This window comes from Akebia trifoliata, chromosome 8 (assembly GCF_017979445.1).
Source record: "Akebia trifoliata isolate Shusen 1 chromosome 8, ASM1797944v1, whole genome shotgun sequence".
Classification (NCBI taxonomy): Eukaryota; Viridiplantae; Streptophyta; class Magnoliopsida; order Ranunculales; family Lardizabalaceae; genus Akebia; species Akebia trifoliata.
In genome coordinates this window covers 47,027,736-47,051,574 of record NC_141382.1, presented here as the reverse complement: position 1 = coordinate 47,051,574, position 23,839 = coordinate 47,027,736, and the positions used below count along the sequence as shown (strand labels likewise).

At 36.1% G+C, this 23,839-nt stretch overlaps 2 protein-coding genes across 2 annotated transcripts; both read right to left on the bottom strand.

The window, feature by feature from the left end:
* Positions 1-10,284: 10,284 nt before the first annotated feature.
* Positions 10,285-12,744, bottom strand: LOC147397277 (Pentatricopeptide repeat (PPR) superfamily protein). The gene has a single exon (XM_086452814.1). The coding sequence runs from the start codon at positions 12,582-12,584 to the stop codon at positions 10,671-10,673; it is 1,914 nt and encodes a 637-aa protein (XP_086308940.1). The 5' UTR covers positions 12,585-12,744; the 3' UTR covers positions 10,285-10,670.
* Positions 12,745-13,779: 1,035 nt separating this feature from the next.
* Positions 13,780-23,626, bottom strand: LOC147397276 (synaptotagmin-5-like). The gene is made up of 13 exons (XM_086452815.1): positions 23,214-23,626; positions 23,010-23,112; positions 22,870-22,922; positions 22,664-22,784; positions 19,878-19,999; positions 18,936-19,037; positions 18,721-18,795; positions 18,398-18,477; positions 17,764-17,914; positions 17,449-17,679; positions 15,681-15,974; positions 15,300-15,413; positions 13,780-14,280 (listed from the first exon to the last, which is right to left on the bottom strand). Exons 1-13 carry the CDS (start codon positions 23,316-23,318, stop codon positions 14,134-14,136), a joined length of 1,698 nt encoding a protein of 565 aa, XP_086308941.1. The 5' UTR covers positions 23,319-23,626; the 3' UTR covers positions 13,780-14,133.
* Between the last annotated feature and the right edge of the window lie 213 nt (positions 23,627-23,839).

The window sequence follows — 23,839 nt, the reverse complement described above, 5'->3', positions numbered from 1 at the left end:
TCTATATATATATATATATATATATATATTTATATATATCTACATGTGAACTAAAAGTTTTGGATTGAACTGATTTTTGTGGTAAGGATAATTTCTATAATGAGGAGATCATTCTCACAAAAAAAATCAGTTAATTCTAAAACTTCTAACCCCATATTTATGAATTGAAGAATCGTGGACCACCTATTTTTTGTAAATCACTTTCGACGAGGTTAAAAGTTTCGAATTGACCTGATTTTTTATGAGAATGATTTCCTTGTCATAGAGATCATCCTCACCAAAAATCAGCTCAATCTGAAATTTTTAGCCCCCATAGGACAAAACACTAAGTAGATACATGTGTACACGGATCTTGATCCATATATAGATATATAGGGTTCCTGTTCAACAACAAACATTTTGGCAAAACATTTTTCAAAACATGGGTTAGAGGTTTTGGATTGGGCTGATCTTTGGTGAGGATGATCTCTATGATGAGGAGATCATCCTTACCAAAAATCAGCCCATTCCAAAACTTCTAGCCCCAGTTTACAAGTTGAAAAATCATGGACCGTCCATTTTTTGTAAACCATTTTTGATGGGGTTAGAAGTTTTGGAATGGGCTGATTTTTGGTGATGAGGATCTCCTCACCGTAGAGATCATCCTCACCAAAAATCAGTCCATTCCAAAACCTCTAACCCATGTTTTGAAAAATGTTTGTTGCTGAACATTCCCCATATATTTTTGGAATGGGCTGATTTTTGGTGATGATGATCTCCTCACCGTAGAGATCATCCTCACTAAAAATCAGCCCATTCCAAAACCTCTAACCCATGTTTTGAAAAATGTTTTGCCAAAATGTTTGGGAATGTTCAGCAACAAACATTTTGGCAAAACATTTTTCAAAACATGGGTTAGAGGTTTTGGAATGGGCTGATTTTTGGTGAGGATGATCTCTACGATGAGGAGATCATCATCACTAAAAATCAGCCCATTCCAAAACTTCTAACCCCATCAAAAATGATATACAAAAAATGGACGGTCCACGATTTTTCAACTTGTAAACTGGGGCTAGAAGTTTTGAAATGGGCTGATTTTTGGTGAGGATGATCTCCTCACCGTAGAGATCATCCTCACCAAAAATCGGATTATTCCAAAACTTCTAACCCATGTAGGACAAAAATGGTTGGCTAAAATGTTTGGTATATATATATATATATATATATATATATATATATATATATATATATATGGGTCCCGTTCAGCACCCTAAGCTTTACCACACACCTTAACAAACGTGTTTTGTCTTACATGGGTTAGAAGTTTTGGAATGAGCTGATTTTTGGTGAGGATGATTTCTATGGTGAGGAGATCATCCTCACCAAAAATCAGCTCATTCCAAAACTTTTAACCCCATCAAAAATGATTTACAAAAAATGGACGGTCCACGATTTTTCAACGTGTAAACATGGGGCTAAACATTTCGGAATGGGCTGATTTTTGGGGAAGATGATCTTCTAATCATAGAGATCATCCTCACCAAAAATCAGCCCATTCCAAAACTTCTAACCCATGTAGGACAAAAAACGTTTGTTAAAGTGTGTGGTAAAACTTAGGGTGCTGAACATTTCCTTATATATATATATATAGAGAGGGTCAGGTTCAAGGGCCATATGAGAAAACTTTTGACGGTAAATAAAATTTTAAAATATGGGTTAGAAATTTTGGATTGAGCTGATTTTTTGTGAGGATGATCTCTATGATGGGAAGATCATCCAAAAAAAAAAAAATCAGCCCAATCTGAAACTTCTAACCCCATTAAAAGTGATTTAGAATGTGGACCGTCGATTTTTTACCAATTTTTATCAATAATTTGTAAATCACTTTTGATGGATTTAGAAGTTTCTGATTGAGCTGATTTTTTGTGAGGATGATCTTCTCATCATAGTCACCATCCTTGCAAAAAATCAGCTCAATCCAAAACCTCTAACCCTTATTTTGAAAAACGAAAGTTTTCTCATATGTTTTCTCATATGGCCCTTGAACCTGACCCATATATATATATATATAAAAGGTCCCATTCAGCAACAAACATTTTGGCAAAACATTTTTCAAAACATGGGTTAGAGGTTTTGGAATGGGCTGATCTTTGGTGAGGATGATCTCTACGGTGAGGAGATCATCCTTACCAAAAATCAGCCCATTCCAAAACTTCTAGCCCAGTTTACAAGTTGAAAAATCGTGGACCGTCCATTTTTTGTAAACCATTTTTGATGGGGTTAGAAATTTTGAAATGGGCTGATTTTTGGTGATGATGATCTCCTCACCGTAGAGATCATCCTCATAAAAAATCAGCCCATTTCAAAACCTCTAACCCATGTTTTGCCAAAATGTTTGTCAAAATATTTGTTGCTGAACATTTCCCATATATATATATATATATAATATTAGTATCCGTATACATATAAAGCTACTCATAAAGCTACAACGTGTTTTGTCTTATATGGGCGAAAATGTTTGGAATGGACTGATTTTTGGTGAGGATGATCTCTACGGTGAGGAGATCATCCTCACCAAAAATCAGCCCATTCCAAAACTTCTAGCCCCATGTTTACAAGTTGAAAAATTGTGGACCGTCCATTTTTTGTAAATCGTTTTTGATGGGGTTAGAAGTTTTGGAATGGAATGATTTTTTTCAAGGATGATCCTCTTACCACAGAGATTATCCTCACAAAAAATCAGCCCATTCTAAACTTTTTTAACCATATAAGACAAAAACGTTGTAGTTTTATGAGTAGATTTATGTGTCTACGGGACGCCACCCATGTATATATGGTCATGTTTAGCAACAATCATTTTCTCAAACATTTTGGCAAAACATTTTTCAAAATATGGGTCAGAGGTTTTGGAATGGGCTGATTTTTAGTGAGGATGATCTCTACGGTGAGAAAATCATCCTCACCAAAAATCAGCCCATTCCAAAACTTCTAGCCCCAGTTTACAAGTTGAAAAATCGTGGACCGTCTATTTTTTGTAAACCATTTTTGATGGGGTTAGAAGTTTTGGAATGGGCTGATTTTTGGTGATGATGATCTCCTCACCGTAGAGATTATCCTCACCAAAAATCAGCCTATTCCAAAACTTCTAACCCCAATTTACAATGAAAAATTGCGGACCATCCATTTTTTGTAAATCATTTTTTATGAGATTAGAAATTTTGGAATGGGCTGATTTTTGGTGATGATTATCTCCTCACCGTGGAGATCATCCTCACCAAAAATCAGCCCATTCCAAAACCTCTAACCCATGTTTTGAAAAATGTTTTGTCCAAATGTTTGTTGCTGGACATTTTCCATATATATATATATGAACAGCGTTATTACGACCCCTATTACGACTCATATTGCGACACATCATTTTCTCTTATATGGGCAAAAATGTTTGGAATGGGCGCTGATTTTTTGTGAGGATGATCTCTGTGATGAGAGGATCATCCTGGCAAAAAATAATCGAATTCCAAAACTTCTAACCCCATCAAAATTGATTTACAAAAATTGGACGGTATATAATTTCTCAACAAAAATTGGACGGTCTAGAAATTTCATAATGAGCTGATTTTTGGCAAAGATGATCTCCTCACCATATAGATCATCCTCACAAAAAATCAGTCCATTCCAAACATTTTTACCCATATAAAATAAAATGGTGTGTCGCAATATGAGTCGTAAGAACCCGACCCTCTATATATATATATATATAATATATATATATATATAGGGGGCGGTTCAAGGGCCATCTGAGAAACCGTCTAAGAAAACTTTCGTTTTTCAAAATAAGGGTTAGAGGTTTTGGATTGAGCTGATTTTTTGCAAGGATGGTCACTATGATGAGAAGATCATCCTCACAAAAAATCAGCTCAATCAGAAACTTGTAAATCCATCAAAAGTGATTTACAAATTAGTGATAAAAAGTGGTAAAAAATCGACGGTCCACATTCTAAATCACTTTTAACGGGGTTAGAAGTTTCAGATTGAGCTGATTTTTTTTTTGGATGATCTTCCCATCATAGAGATCATCCTCACAAAAAATCAGCTCAATCCAAAATTTCTAACCCATATTTTAAAATTTTATTTACCGTCGAAAGTTTTCTTAGACGGTTTCTCAGACGGCCCTTGAACCTGACCCATATATATATATATATATATGTTTATGTTTTTGCACCTCTCCACTCAAAACCCAAAAAATCGATTTGACGGGAAAGACACATTCATGAATATAAGGTCAAATTAAATTGAGATACGATACAAAAACACATGACACCCAAGAGCAGAGATGTATAACACAATACTTGTCACTTCCCCTTACTCATAATGGTGAAAATTTCTCTCGAAAAAACTTGAATTCATGATAGGATCTAACTTAAAATCAATTGACAATGAGGGAAAAGTGAGGTCCAGAGCCTCATAAGGAGAGAGAAAGGCAATGCCGTTTGTTTGATATGGACTAAACTAAACAGATATTAGGATCAATTTTAATAAGTTTGGCCAATAATTTAAAATTCAACATAAACATTATAAGGCATCTTTGCAAGAAATCCCAATATTAAATCATTAAATAATTCACCCTTTATTTTAAAACCTTTCTCCAAACTCCAAACCAATAATTAATTAAATTTCAGAATTTCCAACAGTTTCTTTACAAAGACACAAAATATATTTCTATTTTTCACTTACTAGTTACTACAATTATATAAATAAAAAAAAAAATCAATTTATTTTCTAGGGTGAAGAACCCCAAAGAACCTCAGCAACAATGGTGGCAGACTCTGCATCAGAATCACAAGCTTCTCTCACTCTCCTCAATATCTCCTGTTTAAAAGCTCTCTTTTCTCTCTGTCTCAACCCTTCTCCCACCTCCAACTGTATAGCAAACCTCGCTACACAGCTCGCAAACGGATAAATTTCGAAGAATCTTCTCTCTTTCTTCGATCTCGATTCGATCTCAAGCCCTCCAACCAAAACCCCTTTGTTTTCGATCTCTTCGAATCGACCCATCCCGATCAAATCCCCTCCCAATTCTGACCTCTGCAACTCCACTAGCTTCTTCACTAAACCCTCTTCGATCATCGCTTCGATCGCTTCTTTTCTCCCAAAATACCCAATTTCGAGTATACAATCCATGGCTACAACTTTGATTGATGGTTCTTCGAAGCTTAAAAAGCTGATGATTTTGGGGATTTCTTTGTTGGATTCGATTTCATCGACGAGAGGGCTTTTGATTGATCTAATTAAGGTACAGAGAACTTGAATCGAAGTACTCGAACCCATTGAAATTAGGGCTCGAACTGATGGACCCATTAGAACTTCACCCACGAATACGTCTTTGTTAAATTGAACTAAAGCACCCACACAAAAAGCTGATCTTTCTCGAATCCTCTTCGACGAATTAGGGTTACAAAGATGCGATTCCAGAGAGTTGAAAACCTTCCATTTGAGAACTAAGTCCTGTAAATCTCGATTGAATCCTTGAGAGACTCGGTCTTCGAATTGGGTCAAGAGCTTTACCTTCTCGTCTTCATCGACAGACGAATCATGAAGGGCTTTGACAAGATTCTCGACGCTTTCGCGATCGATCCAGGCCTGAATCTCGTTCTCGATCGAACCTGCAACGCGGGAGATCTCATGATTATTGACTCGGCGACGGAGGAATGAGCGGAGACTGTGGCCTTGGGATCTGTGGAGCTTTTCAACTAGGGTTTTCAAGTTGGAGAGGTAGGTGGAGAGGTTGGAGAGATTTGGGTCGTTAGAGAGGATGTTGTCTGCTTCGGTTTCAAGTTCTAACAGAGCGTTAATGGCGGATGAGTTGGAATCATCTTTTCTAGATTTGGGCTTGTTTTGTAGATCATGAGAAGCTTGTTTTAGGGCTTCTAACACCTTCAAGACCTGTTGGTTCTCTTCCTTCTGAGCTTCTTCCATAGCTTCGAGCACAGAGAGATAGAGAGATGAGAATGTCGTAGAGACTCTCTAGTCTAGAAATAAGACACGAAGTCACTCACGATTCACGAACGACCAGTCTAAAAAACATAACTCGACCGAACATTCTTGGAATCCACGCAACCCATAAGTCTTCTACCGAGATGTAACAGTAACACTGCATATCGTATCGGATACCACAGAATTGACTCATTCTGAGATCCGAGTCATCTCAGGGGATATTCTCAAATTCTCCAGCAAGTTCTACACATGTCATGCCATGTCTAGTAGTTTTGATATTAATGAAGCACAAATACATATTTTATAAATTTTATTTAAAGTATTTGTGAACATTAAGACTCGTTTGAGATGAGTTGACTAGGACGAGTCGTCTTGATTTCTGTGGATGTCTAGCTGAGACAAGATAATAGATTTGAAAATCATCTGGACCCACCAATGGTCCAGAATAAATTATATTTATTATTTGTTGAAAGAAAGAAAAAAAAAAACAATCCAACGGTCCAGATGCTACTCAAGGAAACATCTTAGTATCTTCTTTCACTAATGTTAGAAAGCATGCCAACTTTGCCCATTTTATTATGAACTTAAAAAAAGAAAAGTTGACCACGTTTTATGATGAATTTAGTCTAAATTATTAGGTTATCGAAGGGGGCATATACGAATATAATATTTTATTATAAGGCTTTGAGATAACTTTATTGTGGGGTTAGTGGAAATAAAGAAATGTGCTTATAATAAATAAGACAAATTATATAACAGTAACGTGGGAACATGTGAGACTGAGTTATGTTCTTATGGGGTTAAAAAATAAATAAAAGAATTGTAACATATACATACTAAAACACGTAAACTGATTTGATTATGGGTGAGTCTATTGGTACTCAGTCTGATTTGAAACCGAAATTATTCCGAATTGATGAATGAAAGAATGCCTAAAGTTCTTCCTTGAAGTGTGTTTCTATTGGTGTTTTTTCTTTTTTCTTTTTTAAATCTCTCTATAGAGTATATAATTATGTGGTACTAATTTAAAATTAGGATATTTAATGTATATATTTGAAACTTTGAATAAACAAAGTAGTCATATATAATAATTTTTTTTTTTTTAAATATGATGGTTCGAGACTTGTAGGCCCAACTAACAAGTACGAAACAACTGGCCTTTTAAAGCACCTATCGAATATCGATAGGGTACACATTTTTGATCCAATACCTACTTCATACCCCAATTCTCATGGACTTGACCCAAGTCATCTGACGATCAGATATCAATACGGACCTGTGGGATTAATTGGGTGGCCACACTAGGCTTTGAAAATTTTCAAAATTATAGCCTGGTTAAGCCTAGAGTGTCGGTGTGACCCGATCGAATTGGTCCATTAAGGTCTATTTGAAAAGTCTTATTGAATAATGTGGATTATTCTTTTGTGTATTATTAGTTTCATATAAGTTACAGAAAGAGGAATATTATTAGTTTCATGTAAGTTAAAGAGAGAGGTACAAATATATTGAATGAGTCAACGAGCCATGTTCGTCCAAATATATATGAATAATGATGAATACACACGATTTTGGTATGCGGCTGCTGTGGCAACGGCACAAAACCGCACATCTTTTTCTTATGTATCCCATTTTGTGTCGTTGCCACATCAACTGCATACCCAATCACGTGCATTCATCACAACTCAATATATGTATATAGGGTTGGGATCAATTGACTCCTATAAATGACTCATGAAAAAAACACATGATCTTTACCCTTTAAATACCAAAATCCAATGGTTGAAATTTATGAGTATCATGATAACACAGAGAAATTTATCCTGAGGATAAATCTCAATCATTGGATTTTGTACTTAAAGGGTTGGAATCATGTGTTCTTTTCATGAGTCATTCTTAGGAGTCAAGGAATATATATATGGGAAAAATTATTTAATGTAAAAGTATATAACGAATTGTATTTGTAAATCAATATTCTAATTTCATATTTGTAAGAAATTAATATATTATTGTAAGTGTGGTGGGAAATAAGCATTTGAGATAAGCAAACAATGTATAATATGATTGAAAGGGCGAACTAGTTAAATTAACAATTGTTAGCAGTATGTACCAAGCATGATTATATGAATTCAATACTATCCAACAGGAAAAAGAACAAAATTTTCATCAATTAAATCCAACGTTTAAAATATTTCAATACTTATTTTTCTTCAGTTTAACAAAAGGCTCCTAAGTAAGAGAGAAAAAAAAATATTAAAATGATAAAATATAAAAAACTATAGGAAGTGATTGAGAATTAATATGACTAACGCCACCATTTTAAGAGCGACAAAAGAGTAATTATAAAAATTGGGATAGTGGAATAGTAACAACCATTTTTGAGATTGTGTTCATGTGCATCTCCTAGGATTTTCAATCTCTCCAACGAGTGATCTTAACCATCAAATTCGTAGAAAATTTTCAAATCATTAATCATTTGGTCTAGGTAATTAAAATGTTTGATAATTTGATTCAAAGTACATGTGTCAACTAGCTTAGTTGGTATAGTCTTTTGGGGGGAGTTTGTCATTTTAAACCCACGATCATGTCACTTGATAAACCTATGATTTTGCATGTTTACATTTTGAAAATTAAAATAAACAATTATCTGGAATAGTAATTTCGTCAAATTCATCTCACAAAATAATAATTTACCCCAAGATTACTCTTCATTGGTCCTCCAATTGAATTGAAATAAATTTCAGTTATGAGACATATGATATATAAGTTTCAATTATGGGTATATTGATATCAGAAATTTTAAATCCTAATCGACCCATAGCATTCTATTGCAAGATAATACGATTCTGTTTGGATACAAAGCAGAAAGTAGATGTGGAAAAAAATAGTTTTGGGAGAATATAACTTTTAGAAAGTAGAATATAGATTCTTTTTTTCATTTTTTAAAAAATAAGATTTTTTATTTTTTAAAATTAATCCAAATAATATTTTTAACTTATTAACTTTCAAAAACAAAAAAAAAAATTATGATTTAACTGTATCCAAACACATGCTCTAAAATTTCCTTCCTAATTACTTTTACACTCTTCTCAAGTCTCAAGTAATTGACCCAACGGGCATAATTGTGTGGGGTTCATGTCTAACGTGGACCGCTTAATACCACAAGACCAAGGCCAGTTAGGTGGCTGAATCTCATTTCCTTCTCAACCATCCACAAAAATGTGATAGATGGGGAACTTATTAAAGTCATTTCTCACGTGTGAATGTATGGTTTGTGGTGATGATGTTAACCTAATCAACTACTTCAAAAGACCGATCGGTTGGAGAAGGGGTGAACAATGAATATAAGAGGGTTCCAAGACTTATCTAGGGTATGACAGACCCGAGAGGGAAGGAAAATATACACTCAACACTCCCCCTCACCCATAAGGATGAAAAGATTCGAACCTGCGATCTCTATACAAATGTAGTGCTCTGATACCATGTTAAGCAACCAACTACTCTAAAAGACCAATTTGTTGGGGAACTAATCAAAGTGGAGGAAAATATACGCTCAACAATAGATTGGAACTTATCAAAGTCATCTCTCAAGTGTGAATTAATGGAGTGGTGGAAATGACCCCAGTTGAACTGGTCCTTATGGGTCTATTTGAAAGGTATTATATAGGATTCTTCTTATCTTATAGGTTAAGAAAGAGTGTCAAAGGATGTATTAAGTCAGCCATGTTTATTAAATATCATTTGTCCTTATTAGATTAACCATATAATTTAAAAAACAAAAACACAAAAATAACAAAATAATATATTTTCTTAAAATAAAACCCCCTTAACTTTTACCAATATTTATTATATCCCCCTGTTCTAAGTCTGTTCATTATAGTGAAAACGTGGGTCAAATCCCTTATATAAATATAAAAAAAACTCCAAATACCTCCATATTATTAAGGTGTTTTACAAAAATGAGGAATATTTTATTGTAATTATTGGCCCACAAATACTTTTTAAGTAAAGAATATGTGTAAATTTGATATTCATTTATTTTTACAAAAATAATTTCCACTAAAAACTGTGAAAAGCACTTCAAAGTTGGGGACGAATCCTCTCCTTTAAATATCCATTTTCAAATTGGTGACATGTCCCTTAACCTCGGTCTTCTCTCATCAACTACTGCTTTTGCTTCCAACATTTTTAATTGAACCCATGACCTCAAAGTTGCATTGCAATATGTGAACCAACGGATCTATAGGTCCAAGCTCTTGACATAGTATCCTGGTTTGATAGTATTATTTCAGAAAATTAGTACAAAAAAATAATAAAGCACCACATAATCTTCTCAAAAGTACATTCATTTGATTTGTAGTCACGTAGGTATAGAGAAAATATATGACAGCCAAACCAAAAAGAGAGATATAATGCTATATGTAACTGTTGAATATTTTTATTGATTAATTCCATCCATTCAAGTAGCCACCTTTTGGATTTAAAATTGCCCCAAAAAAATTTATATTGATAAGATGGTCAGTGTCGATGGGCATGAAAGACAATTGTAAAGAATGTGACATTTGTATTAAACTTACAAAATTAATCCAATCAATGGATGGATTATTTCACCATCCATCTCGGAATCTTCGTTCTTAGAGTATCCAAGACTCTAGTGGCCAGTCTTATATCTCTCTGTTGAAGTTAGAATTTTCTCTTAATCACCAAAAATCGCCGCAAGAGCACACTCCACCACGAAAATGGTGAAACCTCATATTATCCCTCACTATAATCTCCCTCTTCATGATCCGAGATGCACCACGCATCACCACGTGGCAATCCTCGCACATTCTGAGGTTCTTCACGATTCTAATACTACTGCCTGCACTAGTGGTCAACAAACCAAATCCCAAGGCCAACTTCTCACTATGATTCTTAAGTAACCGCTCCTTCTCTTCATCACTCACATCATAGATGACTGAACTCAGGTTTGGTTTGTAACCTTCGAGCTTTAATGTCTCTAGAAGCTCCTCCAATGCTTCCTTTATCTCTTTAGTCTTTGGGTGCGTCATGTCACCTGCAAAGAACTCATGAATAGTTCCATCCTTTGCTTCCACCCAACTACAGCCAGGGTTCTTCCTCAGACCTCTCTTTCTCATCAACTTCCTTATCTTGGAAACATCATCCCATCTTCTCGCCAAAGCATAAATGTTGGAGAGAAGGATGTAATTCCCAATACTATTGGGTTCAAGCTCAAATAGATGGTTTGCCGCAATCTCGGCAATATCGGGATTCCCATGAATCCAACACGCTCCAAGAAGTGCTCCCCACACACCTCCATGGGGCTCGACTGGCATTGTCTTCACGAGCTCGAGAGCTTCTTCCAAGTGCCCGGCTCGACCAAGAAGATCTACCATGCACGCATAGTGATCCGCTGACGGTGCAACACCATAATCTTTATGCATACTTGCAAATATTTCTTGGCCTTGTTGAACCATCCCCACATGGCTGCATGCCGTAAGCACCCCAATGAACGTAACCCAATTTGGCTTTACTTCCGTCTCCACCATCTCATAAAACAATCGCATTGCTGCATCAGCTCGGCCATGCATGGCAAATCCCACAATCATTGCACTATACGAAAACACATTCCTTTCTTTCATCCCTTTAAAAACCCGGTGTGCCTCTTCCACGCTTCCACACTTAGAGTACATATCTATCAAGGCAGACCCCATGACAACATTCGTGGCAGGACTCAACCCATCTTTCTCAGCGACATCCCGAATCCATGTGGCATACTTTACCGCACCCAATTGGGCACAAGCGGAAACGGCACCGACCAACGTGACCTCATCTGTGTGCACGCCCGCATCCCTCATACTCTCAAACAATCTCAGTGCCTCCCATGGCCTTGCATTTTGGGCATAACCCGTGATCATAGTTGTCCATGCCACCATATCCTTTTCAGGCAACCCATCAAACAAATCCTTTGCTACTTCCATATTTCCACCCTTAGCATAAGCAACAATCAACGATGTCCAAGAAATAACATCTCTTTCAGGCATTTCATCAAACACTAGACGCCCACATTCCAAAAACCCACATTTCACATACATATCGATCAATGTGTTACCAATATAGAGATCAGATTCAAACCCGCCTATCGAAATTGTCTGGGCATGAATTTGCCGGCCCAATTTGACATCAATTATGGCTGCACAAGCCTTGAAAAGAGCCGAGAAAGTGAACGACACCGGACGAATACCGTCACGTCTCATACGTTTATAAAGGAGAATCGACTCGTTGAACGGTCCAAGGAGAGCGTAACCTCGAATGAGTGCAGTACAAAGAAATGAGTTCGGGTATCGAACTTGATCAAAGAGGAGTCGAGGGTAAGGTTCAATGGGGACATTGAATTTGGTGATCATTCGGAGAAATTTGGCAAAAATAAAGGAGGATTGATCGAGGCCTTTGCGGAAGAGGTGGGCATGAACTTGTTTAAGTTGGATGAGATGGTTACAACCATGGAGAACAGAGACGAGTTGAGATTCTAAGAGATTACGTTGTTGTTGTTGTTGCTGTTGTTCAAAGACTGAGAATCCAAGTTTGTTGAAATGGCGGGAAAAAGCAACCATAATTTAGTAGGAAGCTTCGGACGGATATCAGCACTCTACTACCATATAATACTCTCTTTTTTCAAGTTTGAATTGTAAGAGCACGTGCGATTCACGTGATACTTAAGTAGTGGAAAGTCTCCCATGATCCTATTCAATCTGAAAGGAATCGGTAAGAATATATTAATTGGGACATTAATAGGAATCTATTGTCCTTTCAAGTAGATTTTGTTGGATCCTACCAAATTTCTTTTAATGATTTCATTGGTAAATCATGTAATGAAGCTTCATTTGATTTTTTTTTTTTTGTCTTGTCGAGATTTCTTAATCCTTATTTATATCAGAAATTGATGTTTCCATGATCATTTCTAACCTACTTTGCAAGTTCAAAGAGTATAATTTTTGTATCCCAAATCCTAGTTAAAATCTAGGTATATGTAAATTAGAAGACTATATATTGTGTTTGGATTGAGAGAAATGGAGAGAAGAGAGGAGAAAATAAATGAGTTTCTCTCCATTTTTCTTAATCCAAACATAGTGCAAGAAGAAGATGAGTGTGAGAGAGAATACCGAATGAGGTTCAGTTGGGTTGGTGGGTGCAAAGAGTAACTGAAAATAGGCGAATGTTGAAAATGAAGGGATTTTAGAGTTGTGCATGGAGGAAGTGGGTGTGGAGAGACTAAACAGTGGGCTCAAGTAGCCTGGTTCTTTTTTTTTCTCCCGATTTTCTCAGCCATTAATTTGCTTTTTCTTCATTTCTTAAGCCATCCGTCAATTCTTGTGGTCCCATTCTAATGGAAATAACAACATTTATAACCATTATTTAACTTCGAAAATAATGTGAAAAACTACACACACAAAAAACTTCCATTTTTGTCCTTTTTTATACATCTTTCCTTCAAAAAAAAAAAAAAAGACAGAATTACGAATTAGGAAACCGAATTATGTATTTAAAAAGTTATTGCTATATAGTGAATCACAGGCTATGCTCCCAAGACCTCAAATGAAGCAACTCAGGCCAGTTCATCGCCTCAACTGGTCTTGAGGCTCCACTATTCCTTGCTTCTTATACACACCCCATCGCAGACTCTCTTCAAGTTTGACATCAAAGTCCAAACTGAAACAAATAGTTGCCAGAGTTCCTCTTAGGCATAAACAAAGAAATAACAAAATCCAGCAGCCAGAGAAAGCTGACAAAATTCGTAAAAACAAATCATACTCGATGGAAAAATATATAAAGGTCTCATATAAAGATGTCCTTCTGATCATACACGTAAATGAGTTTATCTGATGTGTTCTGATCTAGCAGTGCCCCACATTTTTATTTTCTTCTTGATATACAATATCAAAAGTTCCACTATTATCGTGTATTTCTATAACAGAATTTGCTTGGGCTTTTCACCTAAACCCCTCGAAAAATTCTTTTAGCTTTCGAATTACAATACAAAATTAGAATAATTTGAAATGTCAAGGACTAGAGACCTGCGAGAGTACAGTAGTAGGAAGGACAGGAACAGAAAACAGAAATGCATCCTCGTATGCAACACTGGTTGGCCATAGCTTTTCTCAATCAGGAATCTCGGTATATAGGCTGTGGTGTCCACTTGAGATGCAAATTCAGCTTTCCTGACTTGGCGCCGTCCAGGGGAATGGAGTCCTTGTACTCCCCTTCTAATATTACCCTAGTGAGTGTCAAGATGATTCGCCCCATGTAGTCCTGAAGTGATTAAACAAAACTCTCAGTGTTAGTAAAGCTTATGAACTCATTAGTCTTTTAACAACAAAAGGGCAGACCACTGTCAAACCCATGCAAATTGTGAACTAGGTCACTGAGATTTTAACCTACAACTGATACCTTAATGGTGTATTGTTTGAGTCGTGATAATCTGATGCCCCCATCACAGAACCGTAGATCATTTGCCTCAGGATACACAAGAATAGATTTATGGTTCTGCGTATCCCGGGGCAAATGATCTACAGTTCTGTGGTGGGGGCGTCAGAAAATCATTATTCATATTGTTTATAAAAAGGAATATCACATTCACATATTTGGTGGTGCTGAACTCAAGGATACCAACACTGCACAAGTTGCCACTGATTCATCAAATCTGTGTTGTTCAGTCGATTGACTTGGATAGACCACATCCAATGTCATCTCAATCCAATGATCCTACACCTCCAATAAAAGAACCTTTTTCAAGCTATTTTCAGCTGGGCAGACACTTTGACAGTGTGGAGCACCCAACAGCATGTCAGCACCATTTATAATCATAAATCTCACACTAAATTTTTTGGGCAACAGTAGTTTTCACAAACTAATTTTCAATAATAATCAATCAGAAAATCTAAAGATCTCATTCATCCCAAGTTCGTTTTTTTTTGTTGAGAAACCATCGAAATTAGATTATTGAAAACACATTTAAACTCTCATTAGGACTTTGATCTTATTATTCAAAGAAATAAGTATTGAAAATATCAAAGATGATTACGAGCATAACTACCAACCATACTGGTACAACTCCACCACATATCCTCAAGGAAATGGATACTAATCAAAGTTCTTCTATTATGTTATCATCAACAGTGTCAGCAGCAACTAAGGAAATATTTTAACAGCTGACCAGGCTTTCTCTCTGCCAGAATGTTGTGTTTTAATCCAGGACACCACCAGTTCTAAGCCTCTTAAGTTACCTATCAAATGGAGAACAAATAAACGAGATTGGTAGAAGATGTTACCTTCCCAAATGTGTCGTGATCATAAATTTCCAGAATTAGCATATCGTGTAACCCATCCTCCACAACAAAGTCAAAAGTCTGATTCCAAACTGGATTCAGACTGTCATTCACAACCTGAGAATGTAATACAATTTTTAGAATAGGGAATGTTATTAGTTGAGCATTTATGAACAGTTAAATATTGCCCACAACTTTAGGACACTCGCTGCACATGCAAGTGGGTAAGAACCATCCAATGGGTCCCACCTAGGAGATCTTGTAAAGCAAAAATCAACTTAATAGGATGATCGTAACCATCAGGTATATGGCATTCTTTTTGGACAGAGCATAAAAAGGAAAAACAAACTAGGGCAATAGTTTTTTCGACAGTTTGAAAGTTACCCTTGTCTTGTTCTTCGTTTGGGTTTTCTTCATTTGGATTGTAACGAAAGGGTCAGCCTTTCCCATTAGATCAGTTGCCGGCAAGTCTTCAGCAGACATCACCGTCACAGAAAGTACTCCTCTCACAATAACTTCCCTTCTCTTCTGCGTGGTTGTTTTCCCATCAGCAGCCTCTGTTCCATCTGTCCCACTTTTAAGGGCCTTCTCCAAGGAGGTCATTGAGAAATCGGGGGCAAACGGGTTAGTAAACCCATTCTCCATGCCATAAGGACAGTATAAAAGCTCCAGATGCACCTAAAACCCAAAATGAAAAGAGAAGGGTTATTAAAAAAGAAGAAAGAAATTAAGTGTATGGTTATTTCTATACACCATAGCTTGATATTAATTTTTATTTAACTGTGGTTATGTTTTGATAAATTACCATATGGAGGACGGATTACACCAACCCTCTATCAGAGCTACTATTTTCTATAGAAAAACACTAAAGTAAAGGGTGACATTGTCTCTATATGTGAGGAGGTATGGTAGTATGTCCGCTTGACAATGCGGACACGCCCTAAAAAAACATGTTTTGTGTCCTTATTACATTATCATCATTGAAGCCTTTACCCCAAATTGTAAGTGCGTTCACATCCACTTTTGTCATTGGAAGAGTATTCACATCCTCTTTTCACTATCTCAATCCATGTTCTTTTGGCCTACATTTCGCTCTTTTGTCATTGGAAGAGTATTCACATCCTCTTTTCACCTCTAACTTGTATATTCCTTTTAATTAGGGTTGTAATCGACCTTACAAGTTCTTGAAGCTTGGAGCTACGCCTGCATTTTTCTCGAATGAGTGTATTTCTTTTTAACTTTCCTAGTCTTTACACTCATCCATCTCAACATCTTCATCTCTGTTATGCTCAATATATTAACACTGCTTCTTGAACGCCCAACACTCAGTTCCATAAAACGAAGATGGTCTTACAATCATCTCATAGAATTTCTTTTTTCATTTAATTGGTATGACTCGGTCACATAGCATTCCAAAAGCATACCTCCACTTTAACCATCCAACTATGATTCTATGGGAAACATCTTCCTCAATCTTTCCATCTTTGATCACAGGTCTACGGTACCACAAATCACTTTAGTTTACCACGTCAGCAAGGTGGCACCTTCATCCAATGGGTTAATTGCATGTAAAATCTAACTTTCATGAGTTTAAAAGTTTTAAGAATTGAAAATTGAAAATATAAAAAAAGATGAGGTTATTCAGTAGACATGATTATGAATACTCAAGCCACAAGGCGGATTTTTTTTTTTCCTTTCATGTCATTACTCGACATTATTATAAATATTAAAAGGTGCAAGTCCATGAGTCTCAACCAAAAGTGATAACTTGTACTTTTTTATTCCAAATAGTTGTTAGTTATAAAATGACGAGTCATGGGTGTGTTTTCATGCTTGCTTTATCATTGCCTAAAATTCCAATGAATGTTTTCAATACTTTTCTATAATGCGTTCACAAGTTTTGAATTTTAAAAATACTTCTGCAACAATAGAAAGATGCCCATTTTCAAGCTGACCAAAATATACACCTGTAATCAAATTCTGTTTTCTTCCCGAATGGTTTAAAAGAGTCAATTGAGGGGACAACCAAGCATGCTGCAAAACAAAAATAATAAATAAACTATGCCAATTTATGGAGATTTCTGGTTGTACCAAGCTGGGACTTAGATGTCATTACCACTAAAAATGGAAAGAATGAAATTGGTGTTCTCACCTGACCCCTGTTCTTGGTATCTCTCTGTACTTCCAAATCTTTGACCAGTTTCAACCACACATCCTTCACTTTACCGGGCTCAAGGTCCTTCAGCCGTACTTGTGCACATCCAATGAGTTCAGATGCTTGAACCCCTTCATCATCAAAAATTTTTACTACCAAGTGTTGAGTAGATACATCCTCTACTATAAATTCAAAGTGTTCATTCCAAACAGGGTTCAACTGGTTGTTCTGAAGGAAATAATAAGAAATTATTGTTAGACTATGGAAAAAAACAGATGAACAAAAACATGGGGAGAAAATGAGATCACCTACAATTGTTTTGCTAGTTTTCCTTCTGTCACGTAACGGGCGTACAAATAGTACTGCAAAAGGATCAGATTTCCCAATGATGTCCTTATTTGTTAACTCCTTGGCCTGCACAAGCTTCACTTCTAATGTTCCAACAGGTTTCAACTCCAGGTCACTAGACAACAAACAAATTGCAGGTAATGGAAGTTGGTAATGGTGCTGATTTGAGCATTTGAATATGAGAGCATCCAAGTTGCCACTTAGCAAGACTATGAGGATGACCTAAAAGCAGCTTAGCATGTACACATGAGCATGGTGCACATGGAGGATGGATCATCATTTCAATGGGTCCCATCTAGAAGATCACATAAACTAAGGCCAACTCAGTAGGGTAATACACATATCCACAACCACCCAATCTGTTGGCAAGTTGCTGGCACATTCACCATATCATAATGGTAAACGAATGAATGAATTGGGAGGTTTAAAAAACAATACAAAATGGAAAAAAATTGGGCCTAGATTACTTCCCATGTCCAAGATTAGTCCCCCCCCCCCCCCCCCCTACTCTTTTACATGTGTGGCACAAGTATTGGTAGGCTGTTGATGGTCTACATCGCCATTCTATCTCATATAATGGGGGAAAAAAGGTGCATACCTATAATCCCCGGGTAAAATGGGAACAACCTTCCGAACTGGCCATACTAAAGAATCTTCAATAGCATCCCGTATTGTTCCCTGTATAAATAACATGCTCATTAAACTCCTATTTGCATGACAAGCACATTATATGTATCTAAGGCTATGCTAGCAACCACGAATACATCCATAAGTAGAAATGCATGTCTGTGCAAATGTACATAAGCATGGGTAGAAACTTAAGGGAAGGTTTGTAAATTGGAGAAATTACAAAATACAGTCAACTAGTTCAGGAGAAATAGCAACAGAATCAGACCACATGATTGGCAATTAACCACGAACCTCAATAGCATCATAAATCCCAGGAATTGATGAAATATCGCCACCAACAACTTTAAGGGTAAAATCCAACTTCTTCTGCTTACCAAAACATCAGGATATTATAATGTCACAGGTAATGTGAGTGTGAGTACACAACACATAGATAGGTTATAGATGCTTCTAAACCTTATAAAAAGGAGCTTCAAAGAAAAAGCCCATAGAAAGAAATACTGCACCTTTTCTCTCAAAGAATAAGAAACGGCTCCAAAACAAGGAAACTCCTCGACTAGTGGCTTAAATATTAACCTGAAAACCCCAGTGAACCCAATATTTTTCACCTAGGTAGGAAATTCATAAACAAAAGATCAATTTAGAAGTCACGTTCCCAAAAACTCAACCAACTGTTGCTTGACAAACATAGAAAGAAATGCTTACAGAAAAGGCACTAGAAATTCTTTCAGGAGGGAACAATAAGAAATGGGCAACAGTATTTGAGTTGTATTATTACAAAAGTTCATTGAATTGAATTTAAATTGACATAATTAGATTTTTTAAGAATTTCAGTAATGTTAACATAACTGAGAATTCAGATAAAAGGAAACATTGATCATTAATAAATTGATATTGGATTCTAGCATATATATAGAAATAGGGTTATATGGACCGAAGGACCATCTATCTCTATGGACCATGTGTCAACTTGGTGGCAAAAGACAACATCAAGTTCCACATGTATGTAGGCATAAAATTTTATGAACTCCCAAAAAAACAGAATTGAAAAAGGAGATCTTTTCACCATTGGATTTAAATTTTAAATCTAGGAGTTCAGTGGCCATCCATTTTCAAATTCTAGATCTGGCTAAAAAATAATTTTTTTTTTGTCTTGTTTTTTTTCAAACCCAATCAAGAACACTAACAAGAGGGTTGAGTTGTCATTTGGACCAACAGGGCATCCATGAGGCCCAAATGTGGACCTTGGTCCATACTCTACTTGGTCCCTCGGTCCATTCGTGTTTCTTTTGTGGTTCAAAATATTCTTAAGAATAATTAGCAATACAAAAAGGAGAATTTATGCAAATTTCCAGGAATAACTGCTTTTCAGAAATTTCTAAGTAGATGATAGGTCAAATGTAAAAGACCTGTTCAGCTATTACGCATAAGCAATAATTTAAGGTCACCTGAACAGGTAGTCCCACACCCAATCTAGTTTTAATATCAAGTATGATGCTTGGATTCCCATCCCACTGCAACTCCAATTCCATAGTGATTCCCCCACTTCCATCTTCAATAATGGAAACTCCTAAAAAAATGTCAACTTGTATGAGCTTATATAATCATTAACTAATGAAAACGGTAAACTCACTCACAAAATAGATCATGGTTAATCTCAAAGTTTACTATAACCACATTTCCACAAGGCCCCCAGTTTATTAAGAGAGTTATGCGTCCATATTAGCATGTGTTTGCACATATTAGATAAAATATGGGAATTCATGATCAATGAGGTATATCCATTTCAGAGGAAAGTAACCTAAAATAGACATACTATCCAAACAATTTCAAATTTCCATATTAATTGCTTAGGAAATTTTCCCAAACCATATCGTATGGTAAGGACAATTAACTGCAACATGATCCCCAAGAAACTGAACTTTTCCAGCTAATCACCCTGTTTGGGGCTCCCCACGTCTCAAATATCAGATCTACATAACTACAATTCTGACAGAAAAAGGCGAATTGGAATTATAGAATCATAGTTTGAGTAATAACCATTTAAACAACCTTTGATGGCCAGACAGAAGATATAACCAAGAAAAGAAAACTCAGAAAAATAAAAAAGTAAACTAGCTTAAATGGGTCACTTCCAGAAAGACCTGCAAAACGTCATAAAATCTGTTTACGAGTCTATACAGGCTGGGCCATAATCTTTTTTTGATAGGTGAAAATTTATTAATAAAGTAGAAAAAGGAGGTCGAGAGGACCTGCCCCAAACAACATAAGCGAGAGCAAATACAAGCCACTCCTCACTCAATGCAAACCATGGTTTAAAGTTCAGAATATTTCATTTGAGACATTCTGATTTAGGCCAAGACCGAAACGAAATATTGATTCTAAAACATTCAATGTTTCAGATTGTCTCGTAATAATTCAATTAAGACTGACAGGGTTTTTCTTCCAACCAAAACATTTTACCTCAAGAAGAGATATTAAACCTTGATACCAACCACATTCCATCCAAATAAAAGATCTTCGGAAATAAATTACTTGAACTCTTTGAAGACTTTACACCAAAAGAAAAAAAAATAATCCAGCAATGCAAATGATCACATCCTGGATAGAGTGCTCTTTTGATTCATATAATCTGATGTTTATTTCCTTCCATATGCCCCAACATATGGGAAAACACACCAAGTTCCAAAGAATCTTTTCTTCCCCTATAAGAAAAAATTTCAATCTACCAATTTTGGAACAAAGTACGGACCAAACTAGGAAAACACCAATGAATATGGAATGAGGACAAGAAAACACTCAAATTTCATAAACAAAATGGCAATGCATAAGTAAATGATGAATCTATTCACCACTTCCTTTGAACATACAAAAATAATCAAGAAGAAGAATACCTTTTTGATAAGAGTAAAATTATATTGCAAAAGGGCAAAGAAAGAAAATACAAAAGAAAGAGGCTGAGATAGTCCCCAAACAAAAGCAAGAAAAAAATACAAGGCTGAAGAAAACAACAAAACAACCAAAGAAAACAGACAAGAAAACACTAAGAAACACATAAAGAATCCCATTCAAAAAAAAAAATCATCAAAAGAGAACCCGCAAATTCTCTGCTCAACTACGACCATAGGTAAAGCAGCCCTAAGACATCCATAAACACCGCATGAGACGTACTAGCCTTGCACTGGAACACCTTGATATTTCTTTCTCTCCAAAGGCCCCAAGTAATAGCCGATGGGAGGATAGCCCAAAGGTAGCGATTTCTACGAGAGAAGATATTCTAAGTCCACCATTCTAATAACAAGATGAAAGATAAAGGAAAGACCCAATCCATACGAAATCTGGAAAGAAATTTTGACCAAATACCCAAGAAAAAGGAACAATGGATAAGGGTGTGATTAACAGATTCCCCATCCCTCAAGAAGAATATCTTGTGAATAATGTTACCAAAAAGTAGGATTTTCTTGTGTAAAGCCTGCATAGAAAACATAAGTGCGCTCCTGCACACTACGGCCAGAACAACCTGTCGTACATCTATAGAACAACCTAATATGGTCCGGCCCAGCAAACGGAGGCTGAAAAGACTACATGCTCAGTAACAAGCGCAGACCCCTGATTGGGGGGCTGAAGCGTGTCAGGTTGTTCTTTCTAGGACAATGTATCTCGATAAAGCTTCAAAAATGCATAGACATTTCTCTGAGTCCGACTTTGAAGTGACCAAGCGACTTCAAAATTTTGGAGGAAACCTCCTCGTAATACAACATGTAGATTTTTGTGTTTATTTCATGCCCCTACTTTTTCGTTAATATATGGGATACTTCCTTGGAGACACCACGTGCAATCTAAAGGAGAGGGTTTTACCAAAATTTTGAAGCAGGATGGGCACTTCAAAGTTTTTTACCATTCTATTACCCTTTCCCATTTGTTTCGTTATATGCACACATAAATCTTTCAAAGGTGGTTTCCCATTCCAGTTCTCCATAATGTTTCTCACATCCATTTCCCATTTAGCTAACTAGGATTCAAAGCTTGAGAGGATTCGTATGGACTGTGTGATTTTCAAAGTTAAAACAAATTGTTTTACACAAGCTACAACCGATCAATGTGACAGTTATAAGAATTCATAAAATAAGAAAAATAACACAACTATACCACAATTACTACATCTAAATCCAAAACCTAAAATAACAACTAAAGAATCAGGAAACAGTTATGATGACCCACCAATCATACTAACCTGTAAATTGAGGAGCAACAGTACCAAGAGTCAACTTTGAAAACTTGAGGGAAGATAAAATGACGGGTCTGTATTGTTCGAGAACGGGTTCGACCGAAGTTCTTATCAGCTCCGATGCTGCCTGTATCAGCAAAAGAAAAATGAGAACTACTTCTAAGTTCTAACCATCACCATTTCTTCCCTCAACTTCTAAGCAGGAGAACGACCTCATTGACATACGGCCAGATCTTTTCAAGTTCAAGATTAAGCCAATTTAACTGTAAATTAAAAACAAAAACAAATCAGAATTAAGAAAAATTAAACAAATTAGAACAATACAAAGCAGAACTACAGCTAAAACTCAACTTTTGCCTCTGCGAGAAGACAACCCATGAAGGGTAAAGCTCAGCTGGAAGAATCTTCCTAGAATCCTCTACTGTCATCTTTGCAAATGCCGCTATTGTTGTCGCCTAGAAAAACAAATATAATAAAAAATATAATAAAAATAAAAATAAAAAAATCTCAAATTTTGATTTAAAAAATGGGTACAAAACAGATCGAATTTTTTTACCAAATCACAGCGGAGCTTGGATCTGGTATTCGCGTAGCGAGCGAAGCCGATGATCAATCCAATACCGAGAACGATTCCCAGAAACAATCCAACAAAGAAGGACATTTTTCCTAAAAAACGAGCGAAAAATCCGAAATTTCCAACAAATACAGATGCTTTTTTACCTAAAAAAACAGAGGGGTTTTTTGACACTTAGCTTCACCAAATCATGTCTGAGACCGATAATTTGGAACGAGAGTGACAAATAGAAGCCATTATCGAAAAATACTCAGTCAGAGATTTCGTCGAACAGAGAGACGCGAATCGAAATCTGCAATTTGTTCCAATTAGGGAAATTTCACAATCTGGAAGAGGTGAGACGCAGAAGCTAGATTTGAAGCTCTTTTGTTTTTAGTGTACAGGAAAAGGAATGCTGAATCGATTCGATGCTTTACTTCTTTAGTAAATTAATTGTTAATCATTCTTAGTTGGAAAGATTTAGTGGACACGTGTCATGTTGGGAGGAGAAATATGTTATGTTTTGGCCTTTTATAACTTGAAGTAGTTTCAATATATATAAACAAGACACGTGTGTAAAATTTTGTCCAGATTCAATGATCACTTTTGCAATTAAAATAGGTTTTCCC